At 39.4% G+C, this 19,040-nt stretch overlaps 1 protein-coding gene across 7 annotated transcripts in view; it reads right to left on the minus strand.

The window, feature by feature from the left end:
* Positions 1-19,040, minus strand: part of gapvd1 (GTPase activating protein and VPS9 domains 1) — a 114,288-nt gene that overhangs the window by 2,559 nt on the left and 92,689 nt on the right. For 2 of the 7 annotated variants that reach the window (XM_047799731.1, XM_027171030.2), the window contains exons 16-27: positions 9,824-10,164; positions 9,492-9,579; positions 9,094-9,126; positions 7,481-7,552; positions 6,164-6,289; positions 5,801-5,930; positions 4,682-4,791; positions 3,989-4,148; positions 3,175-3,362; positions 2,780-2,993; positions 2,611-2,683; positions 140-337 (exon numbers count right to left, since the gene is read on the minus strand). In XM_047799731.1, the coding sequence (XP_047655687.1) occupies positions 140-337; positions 2,611-2,683; positions 2,780-2,993; positions 3,175-3,362; positions 3,989-4,148; positions 4,682-4,791; positions 5,801-5,930; positions 6,164-6,289; positions 7,481-7,552; positions 9,094-9,126; positions 9,492-9,579; positions 9,824-10,164 (1,733 nt within the window). Of the gene's footprint in view, positions 1-139; positions 338-1,720; positions 2,341-2,565; positions 2,684-2,779; positions 2,994-3,174; positions 3,363-3,988; positions 4,149-4,681; positions 4,792-5,800; positions 5,931-6,163; positions 6,290-7,480; positions 7,553-9,093; positions 9,127-9,491; positions 9,580-9,823; positions 10,165-16,769; positions 18,273-19,040 lie in introns of those variants that run through there. The other 5 variants (XM_047799732.1, XM_047799734.1, XM_047799733.1 and 2 more) reach the window with 5 other exon arrangements.

Genomic DNA, 19,040 nt, shown 5'->3' on the forward strand with positions numbered 1-19,040 from the left:
GATACAGCAGCCATGCACCGTTATATGTATGGCAGAATGTTAAAGTCTCTTAGCATATTGAAAGTAAGAGATGCCTGCTTTAAAAGGTGGTTATCTTAACTAATATATTGAGTTTTTGCAAGCCTTTAACTACACTCACCTTTATAAGGACAAATACAAGCACAGGGAGAAAGTCATCAGCTCCAGGCACAGCATCTTCATTAGCCAAGCTGAGCAGATTCATGATGGTAGAGCACATGCGCAAGATACATTGCACTTTGTCCTGTGGGGTCTTGTATGCACTGATTGTCCTGATCTCTGCCTGAGCAGAAGGCCATGGAGCCTCTTTCAGATAAACCTATAAGCACACAAAGCACCACATGAAAGTTGGAAGTGACAAGTTTGAGTTGTGATACATATGCTGCTATGTTTCTCTTAAAAGTAACAATTTCTTGATTTTTGGTTTTATTGTGTTGAAAGAAATTAGTCTTGATTCTTGTACGTTTGTTCCCGCAAAACAAAACAAAAAACTGTCTAGTCAGGAGAGAGTTCCAGTTCCTTCAACTTTACATATTGAAAATGCCTGCCAAATACAGTGTCACTTGAAAGTTTGTGAACCTTTTAGAAATTTCTATATTTATGCATAAATATGACCCAAAACATCATTAGATTCCCAAAAGCAGACAACGTGAACCCAATCAAACAGATATATTATACTTGGTCAATTTTTTTATTCAGGAAAATGTTCCAAAATTATACTTCTGTGAGAGGCAAAAGTATGTGAAACTCTAGGTTTAGTACTTAATTTCAAGGTCAAATTAGAGTCCATCTGATTTCAGTCAATGAGATGACAAAGGTCTCCATGAGTGTCCTATTTTATTTAAAGAAGAAAGATATATCAAAGTCTGATATCAAAGTATGATGCATGTTTGTGAAAGGCGATCATTGCAAGAAATTGAGATTTCTGAGGACAGAAAAAGAGTTGTTGCTAATGAGGCTGGAAAAGGTTACAAAATCCTCTCTAAGAGTTTTGACTCAGTCATATAGATTCTGTATAAATGGAGGACATTTAAGACCATTGGTACATTCAAAGAAGTGGCCAACCAACAGAGATCACTCCAAAAGAAAGACACAAAATATTCTGTTTATTCAGAAAGAAATATAGGGTAACTTCTGAGAAACTAAATGTCTCTTTTACTTTGGCTTATGTTAATGTTCATGAGTCTGCCATCAGGTGAACACAGAACAACCTTGGTATGCAAGGTACAGTACAGTTGCTGCAGGATTGATCAAAAGTTATCGGAAATTTACTTACAGTTATTGCTGCACAAGGGCTTACAACATATGCTGAAAGCAGACAATTTTTTCTCAATAATTAAATGAAGTATAATATTGTTGACTCATTTGTTTGATTGTGTTCACTTTGTTTACTGTTAGGACTTGTTTGAAAATCTGATGATGTTTTGGGTCATATTTATGCAGAAATTTCTAAAGTGTTCACAAACTTTCAAGTGACACTTTGTATGTTAGAAAAAAATTGAGTCCTATTACACTGCTAAATCTCTCACTGCCTTAAAAACATCATTATTTAACGTGAATAAATGTGTTAACAATTACAAATGGCCATTAAAAAAAAATAATAGTCATGAATTATTATGTTTAAGTGTAGAGAAAATACTGAAATTAGAGGTTTACTCAGGTTTCCTTAGACACAAGTGAATATGAGAAGAACTAATCTAACTATACAGCCTTTTGAATGCCAACATAATTACTTTTGTAGTCAATAGTAAATTCACCCCAATTAATGACAGAAAGCTAAATATCAGATTAATAAAACAGGACCTTAACAGTGAAAATTCACAGACATTCATATGCATCATAAAATTACATTTCTTTGGCAATTATTTGACTATGTTATGAAGCTGTAGCATTTGAGTGGACGCTGACCAGAAATGGTAGAGCACGTTACATCTGAGAAAATAATTATGAAGTAAATTTTTTATAAACTCTTCACATTGCAATAAACTGTTGGCCTCATTATCTAACTTAATTTTATGTAATATTTTGGTTTGTATTCATTTTCATTCATTCAGGAATGTAAAAAACATAAGAGGGGCTATGTTTCTGGTTGAATTATGTTTTTTAATTGTTGCATATTGAGTTGTCCTACCATAAATGGTTTTCTAGTTGCACTAAACATTCATGGTTTGAAACAAAAGTTGCAATGTATTTATGGGTGGGAGGGATGGCATATATTTCTCCCATGTCAATCACAGTGGCACTAGCCAATTGTGGGTTTTTGAAGGCTCATGTATGCAAAGGAGGGCAAACAGTGCTTGTTATTGCAGTTAAGGCATATACCTGGAAAAAAAATGTGCACAATCAGTAAAGATTTAAAAAGTGAACACGTTACAAACTTTCTAGCAGCAGTTTGAAGTAGTTCTTGCACTAAATTCTTCTAGTTCTAGTAGCAGTATTTGTTGTTTAAAATAATACAAAGTAAGATTTTTGTTATTTGATATGTTTATTAAATATTACAACTAAATGTTAATTAAAAAATAAATATGCAGAATATTATTAGTTTACCTTAATTTGTGCTTCTTATTTAATGAAGCACCCTAATACATTTACCTCTGGGATTTGGAGGGCCTTGTGGTTGGCACTCACTACTTTGGACAGACGATTAATATGCTCTTGCAGAACTCTGGAAATAAGAGGTCATACAACAAAAGATGGTATAATCTCAAATAATGTTTTTAAATTATCTTTCTAAACAGATATATCTGAAGCGTTCTCTCACTGGTCTCGCAGAATGTCTCCATCCTGGTTTGGGTAGAAAGCCAGTTTGAATATGCGGTTCATAACACTCCGCTCAATAGCCATCTGAGCATCCTGTAGTTGTTCCTCACTGGCATACTGCCAGATGACATCATGTGCCATAGCACCATAGAGGTAACGCAGAAAATCCTCCACTGCTGCAGTCTTATCATCAGCTGCAGTGAAGCCCTGAAATGCTGTGACAGAGAACATTAGCTGCTAAGATGAATTAAGAATCTTAATTATGATAAGAAATCAACAGTAATTAACTTGCTCAAGCTGGTCATATGCATAATTTTTTCCTGTATGCATAAAATGTTGATGAACAAATAGTGAAATAAAATACACATACTGTACACACATACATACTGTACACACCTCTGATAAAGTCCTGCATTCTGGACTCCATATGTTCTAGAAGCAGTCGGACACAGACAGTAGTAAAATAGCGGTTGGCCACTTCTTTATCTCTAAGTACTCTCTGCAACAGCTTCTCTAGATGAGCCTGAGAAGTCTGCAGCCCCTGCCGGCACCGTGTCAAATACGCAATGTATGGAGCCCGCTTTCTACCAGACACACATTACATTTCTCATGTCAGCCAAACTCCAGCACACAAAAAAATCCACTTGCTGACAAGACTAATTATAAACTCACCTACTGCATAATTAAGAACGCCTATACAGTTATGCAATTATTCAGGTTACAGTATCACAATGAATAGCATCATGCAGATACTCTTAAAGAGCTTCAGATAATATTTACATCAGTTGATCTTAGTGACGTTGGGATTTGTTTGACAACAGTCTCTAGAGTTTACAAAGAATACATCCGCAGGTGGTTGATAAATATTAAAGGAGAATCACCAGACCAGTGTATATGCAGTCAGGATGGCTAAAGTAACTCAAATAAGAACTCTTGGTGACTGTAGTGACCAGAAAAAAAACATTTCATAACATAACATTAAATTTCAATGAGTTACAACAGCTCAAAACCAGAAGGACATTTAGGAAGAAATTTTAACCAAGGACAGACTGAGGCCACAGTGGGCAATTTTTGCAGAATTGCATGACTGCTGTTACATGATTGAATAATTTCATGAGTGAACAGATGCACATTTGTTTTAATAAACCTGACAGTGTTTGTACATACAGTTCTATTACGGTAAACACCATTGACTTGGCAGTTTGTATACCTGTAGTCCTCAGCAATTGCTGTGAGCAACTTTCTGCAGGTACGTGGGTCAAGGCGACTGACACAACGCATGGTCTCCTGAATCTGAGCCATCTGGTTTTTATCCTGCAAGTTAATAGCCTCTGCCAGTTGCACTTTCAGAAAGCACACAATCTCATTGTCTATACAAGAGACAGACAGATAAAATATGACTGAGACCAGGGAAAAGGAAGAATATGACATTTGAACTTACCCATATTTGCAATTAGAAACAGTCATGTTATTTATATGGAAAATTATTGATAATGACAAGTTTAAAGAAAATTAGAAATGAAAGGGGAACGTGAGTAAAGGCAGAAGGGAAAGCGTGAAGGGGAGAACAGAAGGAAAGAAGGAGATGGACATGCCGGAGGGGAGTGGGGGATTGAAAAAGGGACGAGGGAGAAGTTAAGTAAGGAAAAAATTAAGACAAGAATAGCAGAATGAAAATGAACAGAAACAGCATTGTAAGCACAAAGCCAAAATTATAAGCAGTGTAACTTTAATTACCATCATTGTTTTGAGGTAAGAGTAAATATTATGTGAAGACTTAACAAAAATGCAACAAGATGTAAGCATGGATTTATAGAAATGCTTTTGGCTTGAGTTTCACATTAACTATTCTGAAGCTCAATTTTCAAATACTGCCAGACATTAAAAAGTGTGTTATATGTACCTTCAGGATCTGCATGGTCAGGGAGGCCATTCCGTGTAACAGTGTGCATGATAGGAAAAACAACAGAATCTGCAGAGCACAGAGCCAGACGTAATTTTTTCTTAGCGTCACTGAAAGACAGAAAAATCACACACACAAGTTACTCACTAAATCAAAGTAAGAGTCCACCATAACCTTGCTTTCTAAATATGTTTTTAATTTAAATATTCAGTCAAGTCCATAAATATATGTCACTGACAAAATGTTTTTCAAGCTGTCTACCACAGCTGTGGAGCTCAAATGGAATAATGAATCCAATACTTAAAACTTTAATTTGATTGTATTTACATCCAAATTGGATGAACAATTTAGGAATTACTGCAATTTAATGTCTGTTAAGGGACTAAAAGCACTAAAAAGAAACTAACATCATTCGTAGAGGATGTGGAAAGGTTTGGATCATGAGCAGGAAAATAGGAAAATCACTAGGAAAATAATTCTGTCATGCACAGAATAACAAATAATTTTGGGCACACCTGTTTTCACTGGCAGAAATATTACACCTGGCTATATAACAGCTGAGAAATCTCACTCACTCACACTCACTCATTTTCTACCGCTTTATCCGAACTACCTCGGGTCACGGGGAGCCTGTGCCTATCTCAGGCGTCATCGGGCACACCCCATGGAGTGCCAACCCATCGCAGGGAACACGCACACTCTCATTCACTCACAGATGCCAATCAACCTACCACGCATGTCTTTGGACTGTGGGAGGAAACCGGAGTACCCAGAGGAAACCCCCGAGGCACGGGGAGAAAATGCAAACTCCGCACACACAAGGCGGAGGCGGGAATCGAACCCCGACCCTGGAGGTGTGAGGCGAACGTGCTACCCACTAAGCCACCGTGCCCCCCAGCTGAGAAATCAGTTGATAAATTTGTTTTGGTTGCTTAAAGGAGGGGCAAATAATGTACGAAAATGTATCAAATCTGGACATAACCGCAAATAAAATGTAAAAGTCTGCAATCTGAGCTCATATTTCATTAAAGCTTTAGCATTACAGCTAAAGCAACAATACCTTTGTCAATGTCCAAATATGTATAGACCTAACTGTACGAGTATGCATGTTTGGTAGACCTAAAGGAAAATTTGCTGTCCTGAGGCTGTGCGGTCTGGCTGGCAGAGTCTGTCAGGTCATCTGTAGAGAAGTTCTGCAGGCCCTCACTTCTATGGAGTTTATGTTCACTTTCACCCTCTTTACACATTTCTACACAACAAACAGGAACAAACAAGAAATGTGTAAGAATTATATTAGAAATGCAAACTCTTGACAAGCAAACACTAACCTAAAAATAACAGTAACATTAACATAAGTATTTAAATGTCACACTTAATGATATCCATGAGCGGTGGGAACTGATTGTGTAATTACTTGACAATGAGCTGACAAGTAGAAAAAAATTAGTCAATTCAGTAAGTACTTTTTGAAGACTAAATTACCTGGTACATCATAGGTGGCTGTTGTTGCTCCCTCACTTGGGCTGGTTCTTTTGATGTTCCTGTATTTGTCCAATATGTCTTCTACTGCCTGAGCCTGACAGCTCTGCCCCAGTAATGAAGGCTCATCTGACAAACCCAACAGAAACAAAAACCCCAGATAAATAATTTTCAAGCATTCAAGAAAATAGCCAGAAATCTCTAGTACATTTACACAGACCTGCAGACGCCGTGTATTTAAATATACCAAACACCTTGAAGTCACACACCAACCTTTTTTTGGACCACCTTTTGCTTTGATTTTGGCATGCATTCACCATGGTACCATTTTGATAGGCTTATGCAATGTCAGGATTTATTTCTGTCTGGAGTTTTATTAATTAATGCATTAATATCTTGGCAAGATCTTGTATTGATTCTGGGAGAGTTGGACTGCTGCATAAAGTCTTCTCCAGCACATTCCAAAAACTTTTAATGGGGTTAGGGTCTGGACTCTTCCAAGCACATCCACATTTGAAAATGGTGTCTCATGCTCCCTGAAACACTTTCACATTTTGAGCTTGATGAATCATGGTATAATCATCTTTGAATATGGTAGATAAGAAAATGGTCATTCAGTATATGGTCATTCAGTGTATTCAGGTATTTTGGCCAAATAATGTTCCCGAATCTAGATCTGAACAAAACAAACCCAGATCATAACACAGGGTTGTATGGTAGGCATGATGGGTGCATCACTTCATCTGCTTCTCTTTTTATCCTGATGTGTCCACCACTCTGGCAGAGGGTAAATCTTGAATCATTCGACCAACATGACCTTTTCCATTGCTGCAGAGTCCATTGTTTATACTCCAGAGCAAATGTAACTCTTTTTTTCTTCTTTTTCAATTAAGAATACATTGCTGTTTAGTCCCAATCCCTTGCGTTCTTGTTGGATTTTGTGCGAGTACAGACTTTTTATTATTAATCAAACATGAGTTCTTATATTTGTATTTATGATTTGATTAAACCATATGTTTAAGTGATCTCCAATCACCAGTTCTTCCTCTGGCACATAAATATGGCCATAAATGTCTTTTACAGCTTTAAATCATAGTGTATAAGCATAGTGTATTTAAATTTCAAACCAAATAGAGTTCTGCTTTCTTATTTCTATTGTTGGCTCACAAGTACGAAAAAAGTACAAAAGTCCTAATGGAAACACACAAGTATAGTCTTGAAAACTTAAGAGCCTGGTTAAAGTTTTGTCAACAGAAAAGTTTGGATGGAAGTAGACAATATGTAAAGAGACAAAATGAGAGAAGAAAAACAGAGGCAGACCTTGAGAGACCTTTTCTGATCCCAGATCATCTTTCTCGTGCTTGTCCCGCTTTCGGAATGCTGCAATGGGCGCTGTAGTGAGAACAAGAACAATGAACACAAAGTGCATTACACTACATCAATGTTAGTGTGAAGGTGAAACACAGGCTCAAACCAAGACCAGACATTCAGCACAAATGTTTAAATATTCAATCTTACAGGGCACACCTAGGCAACAGGAAACACCTGACAGTCACAATATCAGATGTAAATACAGTACCTGGAAATATCAGCTGAATTTTTTCCATTTATTTGCAAAAGCAAAATAATTAGTCTTACTGGTTCAATAGCTTTGTAGAGTACTGTACACACCCTGTCCACATTTAAGAACATTCATGCAGTTATCTAAACATCCAATTATGTAGCAGCAGTGCAGTGCAAAAGATCATCCCAGTACAGTTCAAGTACTTCAGTAAAAGTTTACATCAAAAAGCTGAATGTAGAAAAAGTGTGACCTCTGTCACTATGGTTCATGGCATGAATGCTGGTACCAGAAGGGCTGGTCTGAGCATTTCATATGTTGATCTCCTGGGAATTTCACTCACAACTCTATCTAGAGTTTACACAGAAAGATGTGAAGAAAAAACAGTGAGCATCAGTTCTGTGGGTGGAAAAACCTGGTAAAACTGGTCAGAGGAAAACTGGTAGATTGGTTCAAGCTGCCAGGAAGGATACAGTAACTTAATCGCATTCTGCTTTCATGGTTAGCAGAAAAAAAAAATAAATCAAACCTTGCATTAGATGGGCTAAAAGTGCAGTGACTCTGTACCCATGACTCAGATACAGCTTCAGGTTCTAACTTTTACTTGACAACATTGGAACCTGACTCACACTCGGTTTGATATTGGTTCTGATATGCAGTTCTACTCATAAGAGAGTGGTCATTTGTACCCTCACTGTGGTACCAACAACTATGCCACATTTAAAGTTATAGGAATCCCATTTTTGCACAGCACTGCTGCCATATGATTGGTCATTAAGAGAAAACATGAATGTGCAGGTCTACAGGGACAATGAATGTATATTTAAAATTAATTATATTTAGGGATGCTGATGAAAAAATGTTTGGTTCAGCCAAAAAGAGATATGCAGTTGACGTAGTTGAAAGATTAATTATCAACAAATTGAGCAAACAAACAGTACAATTAATGAGGATAACAGAAAGTGATCATATTATAGGCTATTTAATTCTGTTTTAAACAATAAACAATGAAAATATCAGCCATGTGGACAATAGACAATGAATTTCTCTATAGATTTTTTTTTTTTTACTGTTTACTGAACCTTTCTTCAGAATCATCTAAAATTCAACATTTGATTGATAGCGGATGATGCAGTAGGGAAAAATCAACAAAGTCTTGCTACAAATATCTAGCCTCCAGGAGAAAGAACACATTGAATATATCCACCTTGTACTCTTTAGTGTAAATTTGTAAAGGCCAGTTTGATGGACTGAGGCACAGCACAGATCTAGCATTTCAAAGCGGGATGGGTTTAAGTCTAAAGAAATAGAATGCAATAACTATACAAGAAGGACCTGTGACATACAACACCAGCTCATGTATGAGTGTTACCTGGCATTTCACTCTCTGCGGTCCAATAGAGCACTGTGTGAAGAACATAGACAGCACAAATACAATTGGGCTTTACAGACAACAAGGGTTTTACAGACAATTTTCGCCTTAAATATATTTTGCCTCAGCCATCATTGCTTACCAATTAGAATAATCCATACAACTAAGCCTTTTACATAAGCAGTCTAATGGAAGAACTTGGAAGATTACATCATTGTAATACCTTAACACCCATTTATACAAAATGCAGATACAGATCATCTTAAATGATTTTTAAAAAATTCTAATGTAAAAACCTATATTATTATAAAGCTGAATTCTGAATGTCAGTTATGTCCATGCATTATGTAGTCATCTAAGAATGAACATGCTGTATCACAATAGTACTGACTTATTACCTTTAGGAATGGCAGGAACAAACCGTTTCTTCCACCAGGGTCTATTCCTGTCTGATTTCTCATCATCACTGTCCTTCTTGTCATCAATCTGCACACACACAAAGACACACAGACCCCTAATCAGACCCCTAAGCTCTTAGCTAATTGTAGTTAATTAGATTTGAGAAATCTGTTAAGGGCAAGAAATTATCCAATATAAGACAGAATATTAAACAATTATAGTTTTAAACAGACCTTTTTAACATGGAAAAATGTAATTTAATGGTTTCATAAATTTGTCTGGTAGTAGTCTGGTGCATTCTAAAAATGTTGAAATTGCATATTCTGCATACCTCCACTTTAAGTGAATCTTTGCTTGGGGAGGTGGTGGAGCCAGTAGCAAAAGCAGCCGCTTGGTCCTGGTCCTCCACCATGGTCCTGCGGTTTATGCCTGGATCACTGTTGGGCCTGCGACCTGCACAGACTACATCTGTGCTACGGCTCCTAACCAGACGCTCAGGGTATGAGTGCCTCTGCTTAGGGTGGTCTGGATCATGGATGGAGAAGAGAGATGATCTTGGTTCAGAAGGTCCTGTGGCACAAGCTTCTGGGATTGGTGGATCTGGGGGTGGATGAGGGGGTCTGGTGTAGTGTGCCTTGGGTCGAACTATGGTGCCAGTACCTGAACCAGTAACTTGCAAAAAATAAGCCAACACATACACAACATAAATAGAGAATCAGGTAAAATATTTCCAATAAACTACATTATACAGTACCTTTATTAAATAACAAATAGAATCTAGGGTCTAACTTAATAGGGTCTAACTTGAATGAGAGTCTTCTCTTCTGAAACGTCTACAGTTCTAAAAGAGCCACATAAACAAGCAGCAAAGCTGGATAACATCAGTGGCTAAAACCATTCCCATTACAACCAGACACTATGCAAAATCTTCCAGGGATGCTGACTTTGTGAAGTTCCCTGCAGATTCTTTTTTTCTTTTCAAAGTCGCTTACACTTGCCCATTTTCCAAATTTCAAAAACTGACTGTTGATTTACTACCCAATATATCTCACCTCTTGATAGGTACTAATGTTTTGAGATTATATTGTTAAAAAACATAAAGAGAATCACACATTGATAGAAAATGATTGTCAATATGAAAAATGGTCAATATAAACTAAAATCATCAAGCCAATGAGTACTGGAATCAAAATCTGCATTAATTATAAACGTATAATGTAAGTCAGCAGGTGTGTATGGCTCCCAATTGCTGGTATGCACTCCCAATTTGCCCACTTATAAACTTTGATACGTCTCTATGTTGGGTGAATTTATATATTTTATGCACAGCTGTGCTATTTACACACAGCTCTTACTTGTGAAAAAAAAAGTGAAATCAGAGAACCAGTCCATGCAAATATTGTCATGAACCCTTGAAATTGTCAATAGAGGTATAAAGTGGATCATATTAATTGGCGACTGGTTGTTGGGTGTCTGAAACTACAAAAAGGACTGCACAGCTGATCCCTGTCCTTTGACAATAGTGCAACTAACTGTTGGAACTGCACCTTGGGACAATGAAAGAGGGTCAGAGTGAAATAAAAATGAAAGTGATGAAATATTAAAATAAAATATCAAAATAAGCTAGCTATATACATTACATAAATGGCTGAATTATTATTTATGCCTGACTCCTTTGCTTTACAGATGCATGATGAGGCATGCATCTGTTTGGGAATGCTGGTGGAACACAGTATACTAGGGAGAATATGGCCTCATTGTAGCTTGAGACATATCAGATCACTATCTTTTTCAAATGTTTAAGTTCAAATAAATTTTAAGCACAGACAAAACGTGCACAGGAATAGCACAGGATCTATTTGTCAGCTAAATAAGTGCTGGCTATAACGTGCTGCAACCAATCTATACAATTTTCAGCTCTAACCATAAAGGTCATTAGAAGCACAGCATGTGTTATTCCTTCTAGTAATATAAATAATTACCAGTATGTGGAAATTCAAACAAAATACACACACACACACACACACACACACACACACACACACACACACACACACACACACACACACACAATATAGATATTATATAGATATAAAGATATTTTGCATCCCCAGACAATAACAATTTCACCACCATGTTTCACAGTTGGTATGAAATCCTGTATTTGGTTTATGCCCTCTGTTACCTTTGTCTCTGTTTTTTTTTTTTTTTTAGCAAACTTCAAACCATGTTTTTCTTAGAACGCAAAGGTTTCCTGCTTGAACACCTCCCATTATAAATAAAGTTGTGTAGTCTCTTTCTGATTGTAAATTCATGCACTTTGGCATCAACTGTAGCAAGAGCTTGCTGTAGGTCAGGTGATGATATTTTAGGGGTTTTGGAGACTTCTTTAAGTATGCTCTTCGGGTGAATTTGCGTGGACGGCCTGGCCTGGCCATGTTTACAGTTGTAAATATTCTCCACTAATTAATTTTCTTGACAGTGGGAAGGCTGATTTCAAATTCTTTTGAGGTCTATTCATATCCCTTACCAGATTCACATGCATCAACAACCTGCTTTCTGAAGGATCTTTGGATCTCACTATGGTGATAGCTCTCACTTCGACAATTAAGAGCAAACCAAACTAAATGTTTTTCTAAATATTTTATTATATCTTTATATTGTAGCAAAGTGGCATTTCTTCAGTGTTGTCAAATGAAAAATAATGAGTGTATAGATTGTATAACAGTGTAAATTTGCTGTCCCCTCAAAATAACTCAACACAGCCATTAATATCTAAACTGCTGGCCACAAAAGTGAGTACACCCCTAAGTGGGCCCAATTAGCCATTTATTCTCTCTGGTGTCATGTGACTCGTTGGTATTACAAGGTCTCAGGTGTGGATAGGGAACATGTATGTTAAATTTGGTGTCTCTAAATCTAATGATGTTAAATCTCTCATACTGGTCACTGGAAGTTCAACATGGCACTTTATGGCAAAGAACTCTCTAAGAATCTGAAAAAAAAAAGAATTGTTGCTCTACATAAAGATGGCACAGGCTATAAGCAGATTGCCAAGACCCTGAAACTGAGCTGCAGCAAGGTGCCCAAGACCATACAGTGGTTTAACAGGACAGGTTCCACTCAGAACAGGCCTCACCATGGTCGACTAAAAAGTTTATTGCATGTGGTCAGCATCATATCCACAGGTTGTGTTTGGAAAATAGACATGAATGCTACCAGCATTGCTGCAGATGTAGGAAGTGGTAGCAGTGGTAGCCTAGAGGTTGGGTGCTGGACTACCAATCGGACGGTTGTTAGTTTGCTTCCCATGTCCACCAGGTTGCCACTGCTGGTCAATTGCTAATTTGTATAAAAATGAGATAAAATGTAAGTCACTCTGGATAAGGGCGTCTGCTAAATGCTATAAATGTAGTTTATGTAATTTAATGTGTGCTTTAACTCTCTACATTTGATTATATTGTCTTCTGGTAAAGTAGGTTCCTGTCTTTTGTATACTATCTGCTTAACTCACTTTGTTCTAGAGTAGTGTGATTTGAATTGTGTTATATTCTATAGCATTGTTGATTTTTATAGTGTTGTTTTTTGTTGTTCTCTCAGCTGATTAATCAGGAGTAGTTTCAGTCTCCCTTAAGGTGTGAATTGGGGGCAGGGCTTACCTATTTAAATTGAAGGTTCTCCGCTACAGACGCTAGCGTCTGTAGTGGTTTGTTAGTAGCTCTCTCTCTCTCTCTAACATTAGTGTCTAGTACTGTTTTGATATATTCTACCATACCTTAATTCTCACTCTTGTTTGACTACAAATATGTGCCTTAAACCCATCTCTGTACACAAGGCCTACTCTCGCAGATGCTCTCATCCACAAAGCAGAGGTCACAATTCCAAGAACCTCATCTAGCCTCCTCTGTTGTGTAAGTCTCAAACAGTAGTGGTAGGTGGGCTCTGGAATTGTCAGTCTGCGGTAAAGAAGGCTGATTTTATCTCTGCTTTAACTTCCCATTACTCCTTTGATTTTCTTGCTCTAACAGAGACCTGGATATCCCCACAGAACACTGCTACACCAGCTGCTTTATCCTTTGCCTATGCTTTCTCTCACTCACCACGAGAAACAGGCAGGGGTGGTGGTACAGGTTTATTGTTGTCAAAGAAATGGTGCTTTACACCTCTCCTCTTCTCTCACTTAACCATCTCTTCTTTTGAATTTCATGCCATTTCAGTTACCTCTCCAATCAACCTTGTTATCATTGTTGTCTACCGCCCTCCTGGTCCCCTAGGAGACTTCCTGGAAGAAATGGACTCACTGCTTAGTGCTTTCCCTTCCGATAGCTCCCCCCTGACAGTGCTTGGTGACTTCAACCTCCCCTCTGACAAGCTACATTCTTCTTCCCTCCTGTGTCTTCTCGACTCATTCACCCTCACACTCAACAGTTATATCCCCACACACAAAGGAGGCAATGTCCTGGACCTGGTTTTCACCCGTCCTTCTCCAGCTACAGACATGACTGCTACCCCACTACACGTCTCTGATCATCACCTACCTATCCTACCTAAAACTACCTCTCACCCCCTCGCTCTTACCCGCCGCAACCGTCACTCTGTCTCACCTTCATCTGTAGCTTCTGGCACTCTTTCTTCCCTTCCTGATCCTGAGTCTTTTTCCTCACTACCCTTGGACACAGACACTCATTTCCTCTCATGTCTTTCCTCAACTATGGACTTTCTCTGCCCTATATTCACTAAACCCAAGAAAACTTCTTGTTCTGCTCCTTGGCTTTCAGATGTGCTGCGCAACAATCGAAGAGAGCTAAGATTATCAGAGAGAAAGTGGAAGAAATCACAACTTGATGCAGATCTTGATTTTTACCGAACACTTCTTGTCAAGTTCTCCTCAGATGTGACTTCTGCCAAGACTTCCTTCTACAAGGAAAAGCTTGAAGCTTCCTCACATGACCCTCAGAAATTCCACATCATCATCTCTTCTCTGCTCAACCCCCCGGCTCCACCTTCTTCATCCTCCCTGACTGCAGAAGACTTTGCTTCTTTCTACCAGGAGAAGATTGAGGAAATCTGCCGGACCTTCACTTCAGCCCCGACTGCACTTACATCTCAGAGTATGGATTCCCCTACACCTTCGTTGTCACATTTCTCAACTGTGGCAGCAGAAGAGATTTTACAACTCATCCAGTCCTGCAATCCTACCACCTGCCCATTGGATCCATTCCCTACCACTATGCTCCAGACCATCTCACAAGACCTCTTGCCCTTCATTTCCACTATCGTCAATAGATCCATAGCATCTGGTCAGGTACCAACTACTTTCAAGAGAGCAAGGGTTATTCCCATCCTAAAGAAACCTGCTCTGGATCCATCAGACATCAGTAACTACAGACCGGTATCACTTCTCTCATTTCTTTCAAAAATTCTTGAACGCATTGTCTATAATCAACTGTCTGTCTAACTCTCACAGAACAACCTCCAAGATCCCAAACAGTCTGGCTTTAAAGCAGCTCACTCTACAGAGACAGCCCTTTTGGATGTCTCTGAGAAGCTACAAATTGCTAGATCAGCCAAACTATCATCCGTCCTTATCCTCCTTGACCTTTCAGCAGCGTTTGATACGGTCAACCACAAGACTCTCTTATCCTCCCTCAAGAGTCTTGGGATTTGCGGATCAGCTTGGGAATGGTTTGCCTCCTACCTGGAAGGACGCTCATAGCAAGTAACATGGAGGGGAGTGACATCTGCTCCACGCAGACTGTCCACTGGCGTCCCACAGGGCTCAGTACTTGGTCCTCTTCTTTTCTCCTTGTATACTCACTCTCTTGGTGAAGTTATTTCATCACATGGTTTCTCTTACCACTGCTATGCTGATGATACACAACTTATCTTCTCTTTCCCACCCTCAGATGCCACAGCTTCTGACCGGATCTCAGCATGTCTGGCAGAAATTTCATCATGGATGACTGCTCATCAGTTAAAGCTCAATCCTAGCAAAACTGAACTGCTGTTCATCCCAGGTGATTCATCCCCAGGTCAAGATCTTGCTATATCCTTGCACAACGATCTGATCTCCCCTTCAGCCACTGCTCGCAACCTTGGGGTAACCATGGACAATCAACTGTCCTTTTCCTCTCATGTTGCAAATGTGACTCGCTCATGTCGGTTTCTTCTCTACATTAGAAGGATTCGGCCATTTTTGTCCACACAGACTGCCCAGGTACTTGTTCAGTCTCTTGTCATTTCTAGACTGGATTACTGCAATGCACTCCTGGCAGGTCTACCTATGAACGCAATCCGTCCTCTGCAAATGATCCAAAATGCAGCTGCCCGGCTTGTTTTCAACGTGCCCAAGTTCTCGCATACCACCCCGCTGCTGTGATCCCTCCACTGGCTTCCGGTAGCTGCACGCATCTGATTCAAAACACTGATGCTGGCCTACAAAGCCAAAAATGGACCAGCTCCCTCTTACCTCAAAGCCCTCATCATTCCTCGCACTGCACCCCGCAACCTCCGATCTACCAGCACTGCTCGACTGGTTCCACCATCTCTCAGGGTAAGAGGCAAGTATACTACAAGACTCTTCTCTGTACTGGCACCAAGGTGGTGGAATGAACTTCCCATAGAGGTCCGGACAGCTGAGTCACTGGCTATTTTCTTCTTTTCAGAAGACCTACTTTTTCAGGATGCACTTCAACTAGCACTTCTTTCCTTATCCTTTGCATTTAAAAAAAAACAAAACAAACCTGACACTTTTTCATTGTAACTGAACAAATGTTTTAAACTCATGGTATCTTAAGTATGTAACCTAGTGAACCAGCATTAATGTATTCAGTGTTAGAGATTTAAGCACTTATGTACGTCGCTCTGGATAAGGGTGTCTGCCAAATGCTGTAAATGTAAATGTAAATGTAATGTAGTTGAAGGGGTGGGGGATCAGCCTGTCAGTGCTGAGACCATACGCACACACTGCATCAAATTGGTCTGCATGGCTGTTGTCCCAGAAGGAAGCCTCTTCTAATGATGATACACAAGAAGGCCCACAAACAGTTTGCTGAAGACAAGCAGACTAAGCACATGGATTACGGGAACCATTTTTGGTTCAGATGGTGTCAAGTGGGGGGGGGCACAGTGGCTTAGTGGTTAGCACGTTCGCCTCACACCTCAAGGTTTGATTCCTGCCTCAGCCTTGTGTGTGTGGAGTTTGCATGTTCTCCCCATGCCTCGGGGGTTTCCTCCCCCAGTCCAAAGACATGCATGGTAGGTTGATTGGCATCTCTGGAAAATTGTCCGTAGTGTATGATTGCGTGAGTGAATGAGTGTGTGTGCCCTGTGATGGGTTGGCACTCCGTCCAGGGTGTTTCCTGCCCTGATGCTCTATGAAGCCCAAGATAGGCACAGGCTCCCCGTGACCCGAGAAGTTCAGATAAGCGGTAGAAAATGAATGAATGAATGGTGTCAAGCGTGTGTGGCTGCAACCAGGTGAGGAAAGTGCGTCTTGTCTACAGTCAAGCATGGTGATCTTCATGTCTGTGGCTGCATGATCGCTGCCGGCACCGGGGAGCTTTGAGGGAACCATGAATGTTAACATGTACTGTGACATACTGAAGCATGATTCCCTCCCTTCAGAGACTGGGTCACAGGGCAGTATTCCAACATGATAATGACCACAAACACACCTCCAAGACAACCACTGCCTTGCTAAAGAAGCTAAAGGTGATTGATGGGCCACGCATGTCTCCAGACCTAAACCCTATTGTGGGGCAACCTGTGATGCTCTGGTGAATGAATGCCAACATTCAAATATATGTGAGCTATTACCTCCAGTATTCGCACAGACAGCACTGGCACTCCTCAGGGATGTGTCCTCTCCCCACTGCTATTCTCACACTATACTGTTAAACTCCTGAAATTTGCAGATGATACTATGCTAATCGGTCTCGTACAAGACTCATCCATGAGTCTTCATATTATCAGGAGGTGAAGCGGCTGGTGCTATAGTGCAGTCAGAACAGCCTAGAGCTAAACACACTCAAACTGTGGCGATGATAGTGGACTTTAGGAAATTCCCCTCAACACCACTCCCCCTCACAATATCCAACAGCCCTGTGTCATCTGTGGAGACCTTCAAGTTTCAGAGCACTACCATTTTCCAAGAATCTCCAACATAAACTCCATTCTCAAAAAGGCCCAGCAGAGAATGCACTTTCTATGCCAATTAAGGAAGTATGGTCTGCCACAGCAGCTGTTGATGCAGTTCTACACTGCAGTCATTGGATCTGTCCTGTGCACATCCATCACCATACGCTTTGGAGCAGCAACAAAACAGGACAGGAACAGACTGCAACAGGATTACAAGGAATCACAGTGCTAAGTTAAGAAGGATGTGGCAAAGGCCAAACAGAAAGCATACGATGAGTTGCTTTCTGTGAAGAGCACTGTACCCCACTCATTAAGTGTCCATCTGCAGTGTTCTGTGGCCACTGCAGACATGCCGGTTTGTGTGTTCTGGAAAGGGGTATATCAGCTGGTATTCTTGCTCTCAAACCAACTTTATGAAGTCGTTTCCTCACCATCTAAGTGGACACTGGCAACCCTGTTGTCAACTGAAGGTCATTTTAGTATCAATCTTTATTTGGATTTGTGACTCATCTGCCTTCACCATGCCTTCTACTCACAGTACCAGACCTTCTGAACCTGTTCCATCTGGAAATGACACTGAGATGTTCCCACTGAGTCTGTAACTTCACACAGTCATGCCTCCTTGCAGCATCCCAATAGCCCTGTTGAGATCAGAACCCTACAATCTCACTAAAAGCAGCATTTTCAATGCTTCCTAAACTCACCTAACTAAATCTCTTAAAACTCACTTGTTTAAATTAGCTTTCTCTGATCAATTTTAAACTTTTTAAATGTAAATAATTATTGTTTGTTGTATTGATTTTAGATTCACCACTTAATTGTACGGTGTCATTGAGTGCCCTGAAAGGTGCCTTTAAATAAAATTAAACTCAAGTGAAACTGTTTCAATGACAAGTTCCCAATTATGGACACCACTGACAGGTCAGTTGGTAACTAATCAAAAGCCATAAGGGATGACATTTCATTAATGACAATATTGAATTGTGAAGGAAACACATTTTGATTTTAGGACAACTTTGATGAAAGATTCTGATCCACTTCAAATGTTGACTAGTAAATACCAGATGAGAAACAAACAGCTCCTGGAAAGGTATGTTTGATGTTGGTAATTTTGATCGAAATTTGAATTGTTTGAATAGTCTGATTTACAGAACGATCTGAGTAGAATCGGAAATGTTATCAATTGAAATTTTATCACTTAGAGCCTATTAAGGCAATGCACTGGAAGAACCAACTTCACAGAAATGTATACAATGTTAGAGAACTAATAAGCTGACAACAATGGTAATATCTGAGATTCAAAGTCGGCTTTATATATAATTTGTTACCTTTTATCTTATGTCTCACTAATATCTCCTATATCTCTTATCATTTCAAGTGACCTTGCCTTGATGATATCGTGTTCTTTA

The sequence above is a fragment of the Tachysurus fulvidraco genome, chromosome 14 (genome assembly GCF_022655615.1).
Source record: "Tachysurus fulvidraco isolate hzauxx_2018 chromosome 14, HZAU_PFXX_2.0, whole genome shotgun sequence".
NCBI classification, from domain to species: Eukaryota; Metazoa; Chordata; class Actinopteri; order Siluriformes; family Bagridae; genus Tachysurus; species Tachysurus fulvidraco.